Source organism: Vigna angularis, chromosome 6, assembly GCF_016808095.1.
Source record: "Vigna angularis cultivar LongXiaoDou No.4 chromosome 6, ASM1680809v1, whole genome shotgun sequence".
Taxonomy (NCBI): domain Eukaryota; kingdom Viridiplantae; phylum Streptophyta; class Magnoliopsida; order Fabales; family Fabaceae; genus Vigna; species Vigna angularis.
Window position 1 is genome coordinate 25,385,796 of NC_068975.1, and position 18,684 is coordinate 25,404,479.

The window sequence follows — 18,684 nt, forward strand, 5'->3', positions numbered from 1 at the left end:
ATAAAGATAGAATATAAATGCAATGCATATTTGTATCCGAAAGGGAACTTACTCACATGATATGTTGGTTGATGTATATATGATGAATTAGAAATTAACTACATGATGTCATGAATAATGAAAAGATTAAAAGAAAGATAAAAAAAATACTTATTTCTTGTCTATGGGCTTTTATGTGATAACTCCATAGGCAGCTCTAAATAACCTCATATGGGTTTGGAGTTAACGTCAATCTCATAACATAATACACAATCATAAACGACCTAATAAATTTGGCATATCAAGAAAAAGAAAACTCTAGATGAGGTTTTCACAATAGTCAATTAGATATGAGATATAACATAACAATTATTGAACCTTCACTCCCTAAAGCTCACTTAGACCTCGGTATAGGATCTCAATCTCAAAATGAATGCACTAACATAACATGTGTAGTGTTTGAAGGGAGCAACCTAAGACTATCCAAACTCACTTGCAAAACTGCCAGAAAATTCTCAAATAACAATTGTCATCTACCCTAAGGTTTCACAATTCAAAAATATATCATATCAAGACATAAAAGGAAATATGTTTGGCATCAAGACAAACAGAGATAGACATATGTGAAAGACAATATAAGAACATAGGTGAAATAAATATTTTAAAGCAACATATTTTGCATACTCAACTAACAAAATTGAGTTTCAAACAAAATCCTTAACAAAGTCATCATCTGTCTCAATTGAAATTGTGACGAGATAGTGAACAAAAAACATACAAAAATATAGTGGAGACACCACTATAGTTTATTAAAAAAAATATGTAAAAATCTAAAATAAGAAATGATATGTAAAACTGAATCAAGTACACAAGTCACTTATGTGTTGAGAAGGTATTACCACCCTACGTACCATAGTAAAACGGATTCATCATTCACGTATGCAAAATTAATGTAATTTTTTAAAATATTTTTTTCAAAAATTAAATAAAACGTGAAAATTAGTTCATCTTACAAAGGAACATAATGGTGCAAATTAAAGAAACAGGTGAAAATGGTTTTTAAATGGACAAATCAAATAACAAGAGGAAGGGGTTAATTTTGTCTAAATTGTTCGTCAAATTTTAAGCCAGTTTGGTTCATTTTATGGGCCAGATGTGGGTTTCCCTAGTTGGATGCCACGCAACTACCAACCTTGTCTTTCTAACAGTGTCGAATGACACCAACTAACACGATGACTAATTTGATTTATGGTTACAACATTAACGACTACATTTCTATTTTGTCAGTGTCAAAGATCAAATTAACCAATAATTTCTTGGGCCAAATTGATGATTCTCTTAAAAAAAAACTAAGTTAAGTCACCAACAAGAAAAATCACAAAACTTCTAATTCTAAAGGAAATCACCTTACCTAATCCAAACAACTTTAATGTTCATACAATGACATCAATTTGAGTCGGAGTTTTATTTTCGTGATTCGTGTAATAGAGATTAAGGTTGGTTATTGAAGTTAGAGTATAATTTTGATTGGGAGATTATAAGATAAGTAACTGCACTTGAGTTTTATCTCAATAGTTTTGTCATATACAATTCTCAGTGAAATTATTGTATCAATGATAGCAACAAACAAGTTTGCCAGTGAAATGTCTCTTCAGTCAATCACCAAATTCAATATACAACAATTACAAAGCAACATATTTTTAGAAAAACAAAAAAGAAATTCAAAGCTTCCAATATATGCCCAATCGGTGCAAAATGCCTGCAACAATGGCCCAAAATAGGATCTCCGCAAAGATAACATACAATAGGATTCCTACTCTCTTCGAATGCCAAACATTAATGAAGACATGTTTTTGTATCCAGTAAGTCTGTCGAAAAAGTAACAATCTCGTCAAAATTCGATCCAATATAAGAAAGAAAATTACAAAAACTATAAAATAAATGGAGGTTTAACCAATAGAGATTATGAGGAGATGAATTTACCAGTGTATTATGTGGGTCATCATAATACCACCCATTAATGAATCCTGCGAAGATTCCTTCAGCTGCCATGACATAAACAAGCATGGCATTCATACCAATCCATTTCAAAGGCAAGAACAACAATGTCAAACCCCAAATATCAACCTGCAATGCTAAATCCGTTTCAGATGAGAAATGTGGAACATTAATCACAGAGGCACACCTGAACTGAAAAAAAGAAAACTAGAAGACCTTGACAGAAGAAAGGTACAGTTTCTAGTATTACGAAAAAAATACCACAATGTAGAAGGCTGAAAAAACTAATGCTGCTGCTCCAGATGTTACACAAACATAGCTTAGTGTGTACAACTGTTTATTCAAAGGAATGGCTGCAACAAATGGAATGAACGATGTTAGAGTAATGGTTACATGATAAGTTTTAGCCAAACACTGAGTTAAGAGTTCACACCATGAGTGAAGTGAAGAATAAGTCCAAAAGCAAGGAGTGCTAAGCCAAGGAGAAGCCAGTGCTTCAACCTAGAAGAGTGATCCTAAAGTCACAAAAAGTGAAGGAGTAAACATAGGTTAAAGGATTGTAATTTTCAAGCACTGTTTTCTTCGACCTTCACCTGTAAGTGTACGAGTACATGTCCAAAATGCAATCCAATAATTGTGGAGAGAATAGCAGATATTGAGCTGCAGTTACACATACGAAGGTGAATTCATAATCTTACACAGTCCTCAAAAGGGTCACTGAGAATTTCAAAATTGTGAGAAAAAATAAAGTGGCTTGCGCTAACCAAGCTACTCAAGTTGAACAAAGGAAGAGTGAACATGGTATTGGGGTATTGGAAGTTACACGTTGACTAGAGATAAAACCAATTTAAAATATATAAGTGGGTGTAAACCTCACTTTACAAGTCGGTTTTGTAGAGTTGAATTAGACTTAAAATCCACTTCTTAACATGGTATCAGGGCCAGGTTAAAGTCTATCCTAGTAACATTTGTATGAACATTATTTCACCCGCTATCGAGTTGAGTTAAGATTAAAGTCCACTTCTTACGACATGGAAGTCGTCAACTCTTTTTTACTAACAAGGTGACATTTTCAATTATTTGATCACATACAATAATATCATCTATTTCAAATAAAACAAAGCCAACGTGGTCAAGAACCGATTGAAGTATGCTAATAGCATGTTTGTGAGTTCAGCTATTCAAACATAGACTAAGAGGATTTGGAGACCATATACAGACCTTAAAATTCCTTCTGGCTCAAAAGGAGCATAACACCATGAAGGTGCACTTCTTTTAAAAGGTCCTTCATATGGGGAATTCTCTGTGCAAGCCTGCAACACTCAGAAGGCAATCAGTGTGTGAAAATTCTTACAGCCATAGAACAAGTCTTTCAAATTTAGAGTAGAAAATAGCAACACACTTCAGATCTTCTCCACGCTGGATGCTTATACATGTGGTTAATTCCAAGCACCTCTCGGTCAATATATCCCACAACATTACAAGGGGGATCGAGTTTGCCCCTCACACCACAGGTCACCTAAAATTGACAGAGAAAACAAATTAGCCAGACTAGAGAAAAATTTAGAAAGATAATAATACTTTAACAACATTCTTTTTACAACATTTTAACATCATCTACGTGTCATTCTGTGATTGGTCCAAAATTACTCTACAATCAATAATAATGATCATAAACATCAACATGGACCAATCAAAGAATGACACGTATGTTAAAATATTGTCAAAGTATCATCATCCAATCTAGAAATACGGTATGTAGCAGATACTGACATGAACACTAGACACAATATTATATGGACACTTCAACACGTATAGCCTCCAAAATGTAGGACACTAGCACTGATACTGACAAGAAGACTGAACACAACACCGAGATAGACACTTCAACAGGTATAGTCTCTAAAATATAAGACACAGGAACACAAATCTATATATTAGATCATTATGTATTTTTGTAGTCAAAATCATCTATAAATAAGATTACTCAAATATAATAATCTAAATATATTGTAGGTTAATACAAAAATAATCTAATTTATTTATCTAATATCTAACAAGAAAAAAAGTTATGATCATATATAAGATTTGTTCCTTATTTCTATAATTATAATATAAACTTATGTAATAAGTTTACAAGTTTATTTGTTTGTGATTATTAACATTATGCTGGGATCGGTCAAAATCATGTCAGATACTAAAAAATATCTTTCAATTGGACACTTCACCAATATGTATGTTGTACGAGTGTCATTGTACATTTGTCAGTGTCTGATACGTAGCTTTACAGAAATAAAACTGTAAGTCTGTTAAAAACTAGAAACAATGAAATGAAATGAAAAAAAAAACTCATTTAATGCAAAAACCATAATACAATCCACTGGTGTTTAAGATATTAGCTCAAGTGAGATCATCACCAGGAATGAAAATCAAATACTACTACTTTATTGATATTCCCAGTTAATGTGTTTTGTATACAGAGAGAGTGTATACAGAGAGAGTATCAATAGTGTTTGATTTGTATTCCCCCTTCATGAGTGTACAGAGAGTATCAGAGACAACCAACGGGAAGCTTACAGTTAAAGTTGTTCCATTGTATATGCTGTCTGGATTATGGACAGTGAATTGCCAGTCTGGAACATACATTCCATAAAGTAAAGCCAAGTAAACAGCAAGTATGCAAGCCCCCACTAGCCTGAAATTTTAACAAATAAATGTTCAAAAGCATATAACATTAGCCATTAACCAGAACCATACTTTCACGGACTAACCAATGCCAATAGTACAACTTCAATATTGAGAGTTGGGTGGATGGATCTCTATCTTGTGCACTTCTTGAAAATATCTCCACAAGTGCCACAACCAAATATGCCAGAGCAATTCTCTATAATGGTTCAAAAACAAGTATTATTCCTTTTGCGCTCAGACTTATCAGCTAAAATATACTCTAATAGAAAATGAGGTGGAAAAAATGATAAAAATCACCTGAAGGATGCCACACCACCTTATCTGTTTCATGTCAACACCATATGTTAGATTGTCCGGAGCATGAGAGAAACCACCTTCATCATTGAGGTCATCCATCATATCAAAACAAGGCATGCCTTAGACTGTTACCAGAATTAGATTTGCTAAAATGAAATCAAGAATCAATTATTATTGCACATTATAGAAGAATAACTTTCATAAGACCGAGTATATTTCAGCAGGGAGTAATGCTGAGTGAAGTGTATGTAACATCAAATAAGAAGTTCCTGATTCCTTTTCTCACCCCCTCTTGAACAGGGGAACTCTTTAGTTATGCTGAAAAAAGAGGGCAAAAGGAAATGTGTGAGAAAAACTAACCTTGCAAGAGCAATCCCCAGAAGAGGAGTTTGAGTGTTCTAACCAGAACCTTTTTTACAGCTACAAGTCTATTTGGTATTCTCTGTAGATAAATGGAAGCATAAAAAAGGGCTGGTTTGAATCAAAAAGAAGAAACAAAAGGAACATAGAAAGTAACGCTTGAAGCATTCATAGCCACCTATTTTCTCATTCGCAGCTAACCTTGAGAGCCAGAGGAATGGCCATCCCCACAATGAACAAAAAGAAGGGCATGACAAAATCAGCAAGGTTGCAGCCATTCCATGGCGCATGGCCAATCATTGGCCATTTCCCTCCGGCATCATCAACCAAGATCATTAACTACATCACATAGAATCAGAACATGTTAAAGCGAAATCATGAGGATATACAAACCTAAAAAATAAGCAAAATGACATTCTTTTGGTTGGTTTCAAAGTGATACTTGATAACACTGAACGAAGGAAACACAGCTCAAATATACTACTTCCAACATGAAACTCCTATATTTAATGTATATGGTCTTGTTTTTCTTAAATACTATTCAACTTTCTCACATGGATTTTGTTTTTCCTATATACATTCAATTTTGTCATTTTTATTTACATAGAACTTTTAACTCATACTTGAATTTCTAAACCCAAACTATATAATCTACCTATGTATGTCTAACATGAATGAAAAAAAGTAAAAATAAATAAATAAATAAATAACCAAGTAAGTAATTGGACCAGTGACCAATAACAGTTATCTATAATATACTGTAATCCCATAGCATTCTTTATATTATTTTGATCTATATAGCAATATTCATAGGCTTTCAGTTATAATCAGTTCATAACCTTTATAGCAATCTCTATAATAATACTAAAAACAGAGCTGAACTGCTAAATTAAGAAAGAAGAGAGAGGCACCGCAACAGTGAGACCGCGAAAGATGTCAAGCGAAGCGACACGCTTTGGTTTAGGCAGCTTTGTGTCTGAAACAGGAAGCACTTCGGAAACATTGAGGCTGTGTTCGCCTTTCGTTTCGGCCATGTTGTTTGTGAATTGTTTTACTCAACCTCCAACTTCAGTATGCTACTCTCAACAAGTTTCTTTCTTTAGTCTCTGGTAAATTCTGATTCTAGTGCAGAATAATTACTATAATAATATTAATTGGATAATGATTGGTTAACACTTTTTTTAATGATATTTTAATGTAACTCTTTTTATTAGATTTAAAATAAAAAATAAATTAGTGAAAAAATAACACTTGTATAATGAAAAAATTTGTCTCAAAAATATCTTTTCTTCATATTAATTAACATAATTGGTTAAGAAAACAATCTACTACTCTGTGCATATCTTCATGATTTTTAAATCATTGTTATTAATCAATGAGAATATGAATCATATCATGTTACAGAAAAAGACAAAAAGATTTATTCATATTATAATAATAAATTATTACTATTATTTGGATTACATCCACCTAAGGCTTCATGTCCAAACGTGTGAAATACAAGCATGTGCCACGGGAATCTTATCCACGTGATTACAGTGACAAGCTGTGCAAACACATTTAAGAGTTCAGATTCTTCTCTTAGTATTTTTTTTACGGTCAGCATTAAATTAATGTTGATATATTAAATTTGTTTAATATATTTTAAAACATCAAAATCAGGTATTTTGAAAATATAAAACAGGACAACAAAAAATCTCACAGAAATCTAAATTCCACATTTAGTTAGATCAAACGTAATATGATTATAATATTGTATTTTCTACCAACATGTACAAAATATTATACTTTTTACATGTAATTATTGCATAGAGAATTAATTTGATTTTTTTTCTTTACTAATTACTTGAGGTACGGAATGATTGAAAACAAGTATTTATTCAAGATGTGATGAAATTTAATATTAGTTAATGATTTTTCAAAATTTACGTATATCAATTTTAAGAAATAGCTTTCAAATAGAAGGATATATTATTAGTTTGTTGGAACCAACTTGTTATTATATTTATGCAAAAATATTGCAATAATTACAAATTTAAAATATATAATATCTTATGATAAAATGATTGAATTTTAGTTTTCTGATAAATTTTGAATTTCTTGAAACATCACTTTAAATAGAAATTTCATCGAATAATTAAAACAAGCTATCAGACAAAAGCTAAAAGAAAAAAAGACTACACCATATGTATTACTGGCATAATATCCACAACAACTGGATTCAATTCAAGGAAGCTTAGACTTCGAGGAATTTCTCTAAAAAAAAAAAGTACTTGAACAAAAAAAAATACAGATGAAACTGAAAATATTAAGCATAACATTGATTACTTATCTTTATTTTCACAAAACATTATTAAAATGGATATATGATTTATGTTAATTTGAATTAATTACATAATGCGCATTATTAAAAGTTATAATTTTCATATATACATAGACAACAGAAAGGATATCAATTCATAAGCTCATATATATAATTAGCTTTTGGAGAGATGGCTGAGTCGTTGATATATACCCTCAGTCTTGAAAATTAGTATAATCCAAATACATCTTTTATGTTCGATTATTATATTCGATTGAATTTTATTTAGTACAACCAATTAAATTTGTGTTGAAAATATGATATTATAATTCCATGTAAAACATGTAATTATGTAATTTATAAGTGATTACATTTTATAGTAGTTGTTAAACCTATTTTTATGCTTGTATAATACTTGAAAGCATGTTTAATAATTTATGTTTGACTTTATGACTGTTTAAATTTTAAATAGTGAACTTGTAGTGCAAATGATAGAGAAGAAAGGTAAGATGCATTAGTAAAAAGATTGAAAGGAATGTGAAAAATATGAGAAACAAGGGAGAAGATTATGGGTGAGTTTCAGGGCCACTTATCTCACATCACTTGGATCATTTTTGCTTGCAACTTTTATCTGTCCCTATAAGAATCTTCCATGGTGATTGGTGAGGAAGCCCCACGTTTTGAAGAAGAAGATGTGAACATGCAAATACTGGATTTTCAAATCCCGTTTTAGACATTTTAAAAGTGGTGCACCCTGCATAAGAATGACGAACACCAATGGAGGTGCGACGCTTTTGGGGATGCGTCTTTGGGGTGCAGAGAAGAAGGTGTTCAATTTAGGATTTTAGGTTTTTGACTTTTCTTTGAGGGTTAAATGGGTATTATGAAAATTCTTCGGGGTGAAGGAAGAAAACAATGGGGGTGCAGGAAGAAAGCCCCTTGTCCACCTCATTTTTGGCGTATCAATGATGCAATGGACCAAAATGGATCAAACTCATTCATTGTGTCACTCCTAATCAAATTAGAACACTCTTTTTCCTGAAGTATATTGGTATAGTTAATCTAATCATATACCAGCCAGATAATGTCCTACAGGGTCATAATCTACTGATAAGTAAATTGAAACTTATTTTATGCCCCTGTCTGTTTAGCAAAGCAAGTTTATTTGCAAACGTGCAATGCTAAACCCAAACATCAATTAATAGAACAGTATAAATGAATGCTATGTTCATCACACACGCAAAATGTAGTGGAGGCAACAAATTCCAAAGTTCTCTTGCATTTAGACACAATGATGGCAGATGGATCATGATTTAGAAAACATGGAAAATTTGCAGCCAAAGGTGGCTTTCAAAATTCTATTGTCAAAGCAAACAACAGAGTATGCAGATCAAGAAGTTTTGGAGACATGATCGTTTGTCATTGAGACTTGGTTCTTTGGTAGCAAATACAATGGAAGAAAAGAAGGCACGATGAATGCAATGCCAAGACCAAGTACAGCCAGTGCCACCACCCACCATGCTTCGTGGGGTAAGCCAAATAATAGTTCATCACATACTGCCGCATCAACAAAAAAGAATACAGAATTTAGCAAATAATGGAAGTGATCGTGATACTGGAGTGGAGTCTGCTCCAATAATCTAAAAAATATCAGATAAACTTTCGGGTAAAAGCTTGTAATGAAGCATAGCAAGTCACAATCAGATCAAGTATTAATATACTATGCAAAAAAGTTACCTATGTTGTAGATAATAAATTGCCTCTCCGGCACATGCTGTTTTGCAGGAAACCCTTCTGGCTCAACAGTTACTAATACTAGCTGGAATTCCTCCTGAATAAAGTCAATCAATAGCTTAAGCATGTATACACTTTTCAGAAATTAAGGAGTACAAGGCTTGATACTAATATTGGACCTGATTGTTCTTAAAAATTAGCTTTTCAGTGTTGAGCAATCTCCTGTTATTGTTCAGCATCACATCCGACTTGTTTCTCTTCAGTTGTATGGAAAAGCTAGCAGGTATCTGGTGTTTTTTATTTAGTGTGTCAGTTTTCGGAGGAAAGATCCTCTGCAAAGAACTGAAGAAAGACATAATATACATACAGAAGCTGGATATGATATCTTCACTTCATACCACGTGTGAGGTTTCAGGCCCTGTAATTGATAAAAGCAAGAGCCACCTTGCAATGGCATAGTTTCTCTCCACAGCTCTTCTCCAACTTTCAAAATTTTGTCCTCAACGCTACCACAGCAAACAGTTGAGCACTATAACTAAGTTTATAAAAAGAAGAATTCTGATATGAGGAGACCAAACAATTAAGGTGAATTATAATTAAGGATTTTTATACACTCACTTATTCCCAAAGCAGAGAGTTGGGCCATTCACGATGATAAGCAGAATGCAAAGCAGAATAAGCATATTTCACATGCAAATGCAAGGGATTGACAATGAAACACCAAGATCTTCAACTCAAACCTGCAGAGGATTAGTATTTTAGTATACATTGAACCATTTCAAACTTGGTTGAATTTAATATTGCAACAGACTCTTTATGAACTGCACCACCTCATCATATAAAGAGGTGTATTTCAAAGGATAAAAGAACATACAATTGAAGCTGACTTTAATGAAAAAGCTAAGGAAGAAAGTATTAAAACGTCAAATATTCATATTGTTATTGTGTTTCTCAAAAGTAGTTAGTTTTAGATGGATTCTAAGGAGGACCATGCTCCACAATTAAGAGCCCGTAGATTCATACAAGGTGCACAATCCCTCACTATACAAAATTCCTTTCTTGATTGGCACCATGGGCCATCAATCCCTCACTATACAAAATTCCTTTCTTGATTGGCACCATGGGCCATCACCAGATGCAATTTTCAACGATGATGCCATTTTTTCCGCGTTATCCCCCTCTCATTCCCCTTCTTCTCCCCTAACTCTCGCTCCATCTTCACAGTTGGATCATTAACAATTCCTAAAAAGAAAATAGTTTTCAGAATGGACCCTTGCATCTCTAGATTAAAAGAAAAGATCCGCCAACATGATTATAACGTCATGGTCCCTTCTTCATGCCTATTTGTCAACCCAACGTGTCACTGCCAATGATTTTTAATAACTTGGAATTTTGTTCCAATTAAGTTTTATGTCTTGTGTTATGAAAATTACTGAACAACAATGACAACAAAGTTTTTCAGGAGGTGGGAATGTAGAAAAGGTGGTTGCTAGTTTAACTAGGAATGTAGGAGAGAAGAGAGGGTAGCAAGTGTAACGTCCAAATTTCAGGAGTCACTTAAGCACATCGAAGTCAACATTTTCGTAACGACAAAGTTAAAATTTCAAAAGAACTTAATTTCATTACAACTTTAAAACTAAAATATCCATAAATCCAACTAGTTTAAAGCGTCAAAACTACAACTTATAAATAAAACTTTTTTCATAAAACTTCAATTGATCGTTAAGTTCCCAAAAAAATATCCCCTCTTGCGTCCTCTATTGCAATCCATCGGCTTCAGCATTCTTATATGCTCCTGTACAACACACACCTCGTACAATCATCGCATACACACAATAACAACAAATAAGTATGGGTGAGCTTACAATATCAATGTAAAAAGAAATAAGTATGTAACGTAAATATTTCAATGTTATAGGTTATTGAGGTTTCTCCTTTCCTTACTTTTCTATACAACTAAGATAACTAAGGTCACACTACCTGGATAGAATGATTGAGTAGTCCTTTTGCACTTAGCTAGGACCAATTCCCCCTATTTTCTCCAGTCTTCCGAGTAAAAACTCTGGTACAACACACCGAGTACTATACTCAGCCTCATAATTTATATACTGGGGAGAATGGGTCTCTTTATCATGCCACACTGGCTGTTGAACAAAGTACTCACACCCACTCTTATTGCTTCATACATTCTGAAGAGTGTTCTTTCGCAACACACCGGAGAAAGAAATCCTAATCACAGGTGTTTAGATATACTAGACCACCCCGGTTCTTAACTTGATTAAGAACGTCTATCACTATATCACACTGGTTTGTCTAGTTCTACCTTACATCCACTCATACTAAGGATTCCTATAATACTTTGTAACCAAATATCACTTGACCAAAATATTCCTTTAGAATATAATCACGTAAGTCACAATCCAAATTCAAGTTTAAACATACAACTTTCATTCCAAACAACAAACAATTTAGTACAGCTTTAACAGCAAAACAGAAATGTGTTTTGATACAAAATTTTCATTCAAACAGCAAAGTTTTCTGGTGCATAACAGTGTAAAAACTACAACAGTTTCTGGACCGAAACAGAGTAAAAACAGCTATGAAACAACATCCACCCGAAAACATGAAGAAATAAAACCAGCCATTGGATACAGACCAAACAACATATTAATTCCCTCAATGTACTTCCAGTACATTCTGCCCAGCACTGAACTTAAACATCAAGATATCTGTATAAAGTAGTGCCTAGGAATAGCATTTTAACCCAAACAATAACAACTCTAAAAGCACACATCTCAGAAACATTTTCTTTGTCCTAATAATTTTTCACATGCTAGTACGGTTTATATTTAAAGTACCCATACAATTTCAGCAACCATCATTACCTCCAATCCCACCAATCATGTTTCACCTTCTTTCCCATACATCTGACACTGAATTTTAATTATACATATTCAATTATCTCCAACCTTTCCCCCATGGATATCATCATAATTGAATTCCAATTAATCAAATTATTGCCAAGTATAACAGACCATAACCCCTGTCTACTCCTAATCACGCTTTGACATTCTAACACAACTACCAAACCAATAAATATAATTAACCACTCTGCACTATAGTTACACGGCCTCTACAATATAAAGCAAAGCTAGTAATAAGTTCCCGTCATAACAAACATAACACATATATAGTATACGCAGTATTCCAAATAGAAAAGTTTATAGCAACTTTCTAACATATATTACGTTATAATATTTTATATTCAAATCCCAAACAAATAAAAAAAATGATTTTAGCATGTTGTATAATATATAATATATAAAATATAATATATTATAACCTAGTGTACCAATCATGGCCAACAACATACAATAATAAACTTTATGCCCTGCACACACTTAACCAATTAATACACCCAATTATATTTCTACCCTTCAAGCACTTATAAAACACCAAAAATTACTTTAAGCATAAAAATTGCCACTGCATACACCATTTTCCAAATTCCACTCTCCACACCATGCGTCATTTTTCCAGAACTTGTATGCACTAAAATATTATTACTAATTTATAAAAAAACATCATAACCATATATCCATTTCCTGCGTCAACTTCTAAAACATGTGCAAGGGGCTTAAACATTTATATCAATTATGCTCTTAATATTTAAGATCAAACAAGCATAAAATTTCACTGAATTCGTCAACAATCATGCATAAGCAGCTTCTGAAATTTTCCTTTCAAAACTAAATCATCATACTAACAAGTTTCTCTTCCTCATGCCCTTAGCCTAGGGTTTTCAATAAAAGAAGAAGAAAGGAGAAGAGAGAATGGTCGAGAGAATGGAAGAAAGAAAGAATGGAGCTGTCCACTCATGACCCTGTCTGACCTAAGTGGATTATGGGCTTCTTAATTTGGCCCAAAAACAAGTTTGATGCAATAATAAAAAAAAAACACAGTAGAAATAAAATAATTCAATTTTGTTGTCAAGCATCGACTATAATTTCCAATAAATTCAATCACCATCTTGAAGTATTTAGAGAGCACAATGTTGAAAGGGATTTCCTTCCTATAATAATCACTCCAAGGTGTCATGCCATGCATGGTCAAAATTGAAAACAACTTGCCCTGTTTCACCTTAATCCCTAAAACTCTTGACTACTAAGGAGGGTTCCTTCACTAAAAAAGAATTATTGTTTACAAAAATGCTCAAGACACATGAGAAAGAGAAAACTCACCATAGATGCCCTATATAATGTATGTAGGAATTAAAAGAATAGGACATTGATCCAAGTTGAATGATATTTATAAGGTGGTTGATAGTTTCGGGTACAAGAACACACGGTTGAATATGTTTGAACTCTTGGATTTATTTGTTGAAGAGATTAGAGAACAAAATTTTGTTGAACTTGCAAACCACAACAGTATCAACAATGTTTTGGCAGGTAAACATTTATAATAGTTAAATTTTTTATTACTTTATTACTCATTATGTTAATTTAAGTTAGTTTCAGGTAAAATACTTACAAAAGAGGAAATTTTTCTTCTGGATAGTACCACACATTGTGTGTATTTGATGTTAGAAGACATTGGTGAAATTCCAAGAGTAAAAGGGCCTAGGAAGAGGGAAATTTTGTGTCAGGCTTCAACTACATCCATTTACTGGCCGTAACACAATCAGCAAATTCACTGACAAGATGGAATTGGTCAGAAAGAAGTGGAGTGCCAGGGCTTGCCGCAACATTCCATTCACAAGCTATATCAGATTCCATTCTGATAGGCCAAGTTCTGTAGTAGCAGCTATAATTCTGCCTCCTATAGTTATGTTGTGTTAATTCTTTATTAGGCAGTTATTCTTTAGATGTGACAGTTACAGTGTTACATATATGGTTTCACCGACTTGTTGTAGGAAGTTATGTTCTCAATTTGTTGTTTACTTTGTTTTGAAGGGGGGAAGTCCTTACAAGGAGAAATCCTCTAGTATAGTCTTCTTCTGGAAAAGTCCTTAGAAGAAGAAATCCTTGTGTAAGATAGCTTTTTCAGACACTAAAGTAGTGTGCGTAAGTGAAAACCTACAGTTTGCAAGAACCCTCAAAATAAACCATAAGTTGTCAATGTAAATGTCAGAGGCTAATAGCATAAACGAAGCATACTACAAAATTTTCATGAATATCTCTCATCCATTTTGAGCTTTACTAATTACCTAATGACAGCTATTCAATTTATTCTTCTTAAAATATTGCATCATAAAAAATAACGTTGTCCAAGCAAGATAAATAAAGAAAAGCACCAAGTAGAAGCAACCATAAAATCCAGAGCAATAACTTGAAGCTAAAATGAAATCCATTAAAAAGCTAAAATTGTACAGAGCTTAAACTAAGTAAAGCTTAAGAAGCATGGACACAAAGGTGCAACAAAATTTGAGGCACCCCATGGCCTTGACTGGGGCATGAATAAAATCTAATGGAATATCAAGCTCTACTTCCTTTTCCTTGGTTGGAATAAAATTATTGTTAAGTTCTCTTAAATAGTGAACTTTAAGTTTAACTCAACCTTACAAAACTGGTTTTATAAGAAGAGGTTGCACCCACTTATATAGTATATTCTTTTCATATTTCTAATCAATGTGGGATCTTCAATAGACTCCTTCACGTTGAGGAGTGGACATCTCAAGTGTGGAAATGAATATTTGTGAGTGGTTCAAAGCTACTCAATAGTAGGTGGCATGATAGGCTCAACATCCATTGCTAAGACAAATTTTTATATCATCTTAGAAAGGAGACTTTAAGTCTAATTCAACCTTACAAAATTAGTTTTGTAAGACAAAGTTTGCACTCACTTCTAAAGTATAATTTGATCATATCTTTAGTCACTATGGAATTTCCAACAAGTTTCATCATGTTCTAAAATGTCTACCAAACACTACCTATCTACCACTCAAGGTTGGGTACACTTAGTGTTGCATCTCTAACTAAGCACAACTAACTCCTTTTTCAAAAGTCAGACCATATCAGTTGCATATTTAAAATTAAAAAACAAGTTGTTACAAGAGAAAGTCCAATCCAATCTAATTAGGTTACAGGTTCAGGCATACTCTTTCCCAAAACGAAGTTCCCTCTTCAAAACTCAGGGTGTTATCAAGGACTCAGAAGCATACGCACCTGCCTTACTTTTTTTCTGTTGGTTGAACCATGGGGAACAATGATGCTACTCAATAAAAGACAATGACACAGGACTAGAATAAACTTATATATTAAAATAGGCCACTGTCTTTCCCTACTCTGGAGAAAATAAAATGTTGCAGTTCTGGTCAGGCAACAACCAATCTCCTGGTATATCATCAGGGAAATGCACTTCAACATGAGGTCCATCAACATCAACCAAAGCTTGAGTTTTAAGTGAGAGCAAGCTTTGGAAACAATGTTTGTTCCCACATGGAGCACATTATATGATTTGGCTAAGTCACATCATTCCAGAGCCAGAGAGGAAAGCCAACCCATAGATTTAATTACTATGTACCTACTGATCACATATGTTTAAAGATATGAAATAAATTGTCATTCATCATTCATTCCATTTTTAACCTTTGCAAAAGCGACCGTGTCTATGGAATGCAAGCTGGATAAAAAAAATAAAAAATTAAATTTGAGTTGTTTCAAGTTTTAATGTAAGATACTTGCTACTTTGTCAGAACAGATTCCAACATCTGAAGCAAAACCCAAAAGGTAGCTGGAGTTGGATACCAAGAAGCATGTTCTTTACTACATTGGTGAAAAGTGGTATGTGAATAAATGGAAAAATTATTGTTGTTAGTAGGATATTAAACGTGTTAGAAGCTCTCATAAGATTCTAGATATCTCTTTGTAAGTAATACTTTAGGGTTAGAATTCTCTATATATAGAGGCTGGAGTGTTGTTTCAAATCAATCAATTGAATAAAACTTCTCTCATTCAGATTAAAATCCTTTTCTAGTTGATATCAAGTCCAGGTTCTGATCCTGGGACCTGTGGGTTATATACTCTAAAATCTTCTGACAGCTTCTAACAAAAAACTTAATATCCTACTAACAACAAAAATAAGAGAACAATTATATAATAAACAATTGGGATGCATCATCTATATCAGGTAATGCAGGTAAACAACGAATATCCTTGGTGCCTTACATAAAATATTTTTTCACATAAAACTTTGATACCAAATTCATTTGGACTGTCAACTAGGATTACCATATCTCTTATTTAAATATTGAACTGTTTTTAATTTATTTTGTTTCTCATTATTTCCCTATCTTGATAAGATCTACAAATCAGAATTCACGATTTTGGATCCTTGGTATTATTTTTTTATTCGGATAATTTATGATTATATTAATTAGAAATTTTCCTTATTTTCTATTTTATCAATTAGGATAGTGATAATTATGATGCAATTAATTAGGCATATCTTTATAAGTTTAATTAAAGACAGTGATCTGATTGGAATGTTGTCAATAAGAAATTATTTTCAGAAAAGAAAAAACCTGTGTTAGAGTTTGAATGGACAGAATATTATCAATCAAATCCATGCAACAGAGCTAATCAATCCATTGCATAGCATGACAACACAACATCCAATTCTAAAAGGTATTTTATATATACCATTATGTTTTTGGTCTTTTGTTTTATGATTGACAGAAAATAGTGACTAGCTTAGCTGGTAAAGAAAAGAATTGCAATGACAGAATGGAGGGTAGTGACCCAAGATTCTTAAGCTAACTGAAGAAAATCTCAACTTCTGGTTGTCAATGTTCAGATTCACTATTGCAAATTTTCCAGTTGACAACAAATACTAAATTTATTTAATATGATTCTCTCACCCAAAACTAATTGACCAATTTAAAATTTACTAACATATGCTTCTTCTATTAATATCTTACCTCTGCTAAATAATAAGACCTGTAACAATTTCTTTAACCATTTTAACTAAGAACGCCTATTTGATGCTGTCTCATTTGGCTGTTTCCAACAAACAGTAATGAGTGGATTACACATTTGGCTTCTTTTTATCAAAAAATCTATCCAGTGGTGCTGCCAACATTACTAGTTATCAACATAACAAATCGAAGGACACACATGAACAAAGGTTCAAATTGTCAACCCTGCAGCCTTGTCTTATTGCTCAATATGCATACATACATGCTAGTCTCCCTCATCTATACATATCCCTTAGCAGGGAGGAATCCTAACAAGCTAACATCGTCAATCATCTCGAATGTAGCTATATACATGTACCGTGCAGTCTGATTAAATCTTCCCTAGCATGCTGCCCTAATTTATTTCCTTCTAAAAATGCACACATGCCATCAGCATTTTCCAGTGTGTGTGCAAACAACCCATCACTCATTTGACATATAGCTTTCTAGCTAGTGCTAGCTGATCTGTAATTACTTTTCAATAAATGGAGAAACACCAAGCGATGCTCTCTACTTCATCTACATAATTACTAACTATTTACTCTAATTTTGAAATTGCTTATAATTCCACCGTTCACGAGGTTTTAATAACTCAAATAAAGGAGATATCAGCTCATAACGAAAGTTGAAAGGTGGTTATGCAGCACAGATATGCATTTCAAACAAGGAGTCTGATTAATGTTCAGCGTAATGTCTACCAGTAGAGAAAATATGGGGAGAAGATGATGAAAAACAATGTTTACCGAGTGCAACACTGCCACATACATACATTATATTTTACATTTTTGACATATGTTGAAATCAAACAAAAATAAATGCAAATCCAAGATAGTTTGGTAAAAATCGATCAAACAAACTCTAGATTATAGAGATAAAGTGCAAATCAGTGAAATTAGAAAGAAATAAAATCAAAACACAAATCAAGGAAAACAAATTGAATCATCAAACCCTACATTAATTGAGTTAACAAGTCCTAGATTATATAGACATGAAAAAAGAAAAGAAGACAAACCTAGAAACGAACTACCGAGAGAAAAAGCTTCTGAAGCTTCGAGGGATGGAACGAGTGAAGCTTTGAGGGGCTTGGAAAAGTGTACTTAGGAGAGAGAAATTCAAATTCTTCTATTTCTTAATGAAACTTCAAATAGATGAAATTAATATAGAAATTGTTTTTAAAAATAATTATAGCACTTTAATATATACTCATAAAGTAATTTAAAAATTATTATAAATAGTGTCACCTTTTAAATATTAAAAAATATACTAAAAAATGTTCTTTTACCACTATTTTCTAAATTTAAATATTAATAATATTATAATCATGGCGTCACAATGCCACTAAATTATTTTAGTATATATGGGCGTTTATAAA

At 32.8% G+C, this 18,684-nt stretch overlaps 2 protein-coding genes and 1 non-coding gene across 7 annotated transcripts; all 3 read right to left on the reverse strand.

The window, feature by feature from the left end:
• Positions 1–1,610: 1,610 nt before the first annotated feature.
• On the reverse strand, positions 1,611–6,447 carry LOC108341993 (uncharacterized). Of its 2 annotated transcripts, XM_017579693.2 has the most exons (13): positions 6,234–6,444; positions 5,524–5,661; positions 5,323–5,404; positions 4,963–5,039; positions 4,749–4,861; positions 4,555–4,672; positions 3,380–3,496; positions 3,199–3,290; positions 2,571–2,637; positions 2,411–2,492; positions 2,239–2,330; positions 1,963–2,106; positions 1,611–1,847 (listed from the first exon to the last, which is right to left on the reverse strand). In XM_017579693.2, exons 1-13 carry the CDS (start codon positions 6,354–6,356, stop codon positions 1,701–1,703), a joined length of 1,392 nt encoding a protein of 463 aa, XP_017435182.2. In that variant the 5' UTR covers positions 6,357–6,444; the 3' UTR covers positions 1,611–1,700. The 2 variants fall into 2 exon arrangements, with proteins under 2 accessions (XP_017435182.2, XP_052735608.1); XM_052879648.1 differs by lacking the exon at positions 1,611–1,847 and having other exon boundaries at positions 1,966–2,114; positions 6,234–6,447.
• Positions 6,448–8,839: 2,392 nt separating this feature from the next.
• On the reverse strand, positions 8,840–18,455 carry LOC108342386 (uncharacterized). 4 transcript variants are annotated; one of them, XM_017580154.2, is made up of 6 exons: positions 18,325–18,455; positions 9,977–10,098; positions 9,726–9,864; positions 9,538–9,645; positions 9,362–9,455; positions 8,840–9,181 (listed from the first exon to the last, which is right to left on the reverse strand). In XM_017580154.2, exons 2-6 carry the CDS (start codon positions 10,039–10,041, stop codon positions 9,015–9,017), a joined length of 573 nt encoding a protein of 190 aa, XP_017435643.1. In that variant the 5' UTR covers positions 10,042–10,098; positions 18,325–18,455; the 3' UTR covers positions 8,840–9,014. The 4 variants fall into 4 exon arrangements, with proteins under 4 accessions (XP_017435643.1, XP_017435646.1, XP_052735628.1 ...); XM_017580157.2 differs by having other exon boundaries at positions 9,726–9,893; positions 18,325–18,434; XM_017580156.2 differs by having other exon boundaries at positions 9,127–9,264; positions 18,325–18,438.
• On the reverse strand, positions 15,667–15,837 carry LOC128197600 (small nucleolar RNA snoR127). Its single transcript, XR_008250230.1, has one exon. It is a non-coding gene; the product is annotated as a small nucleolar RNA snoR127 (small nucleolar RNA).
• Positions 18,456–18,684: the final 229 nt, after the last annotated feature.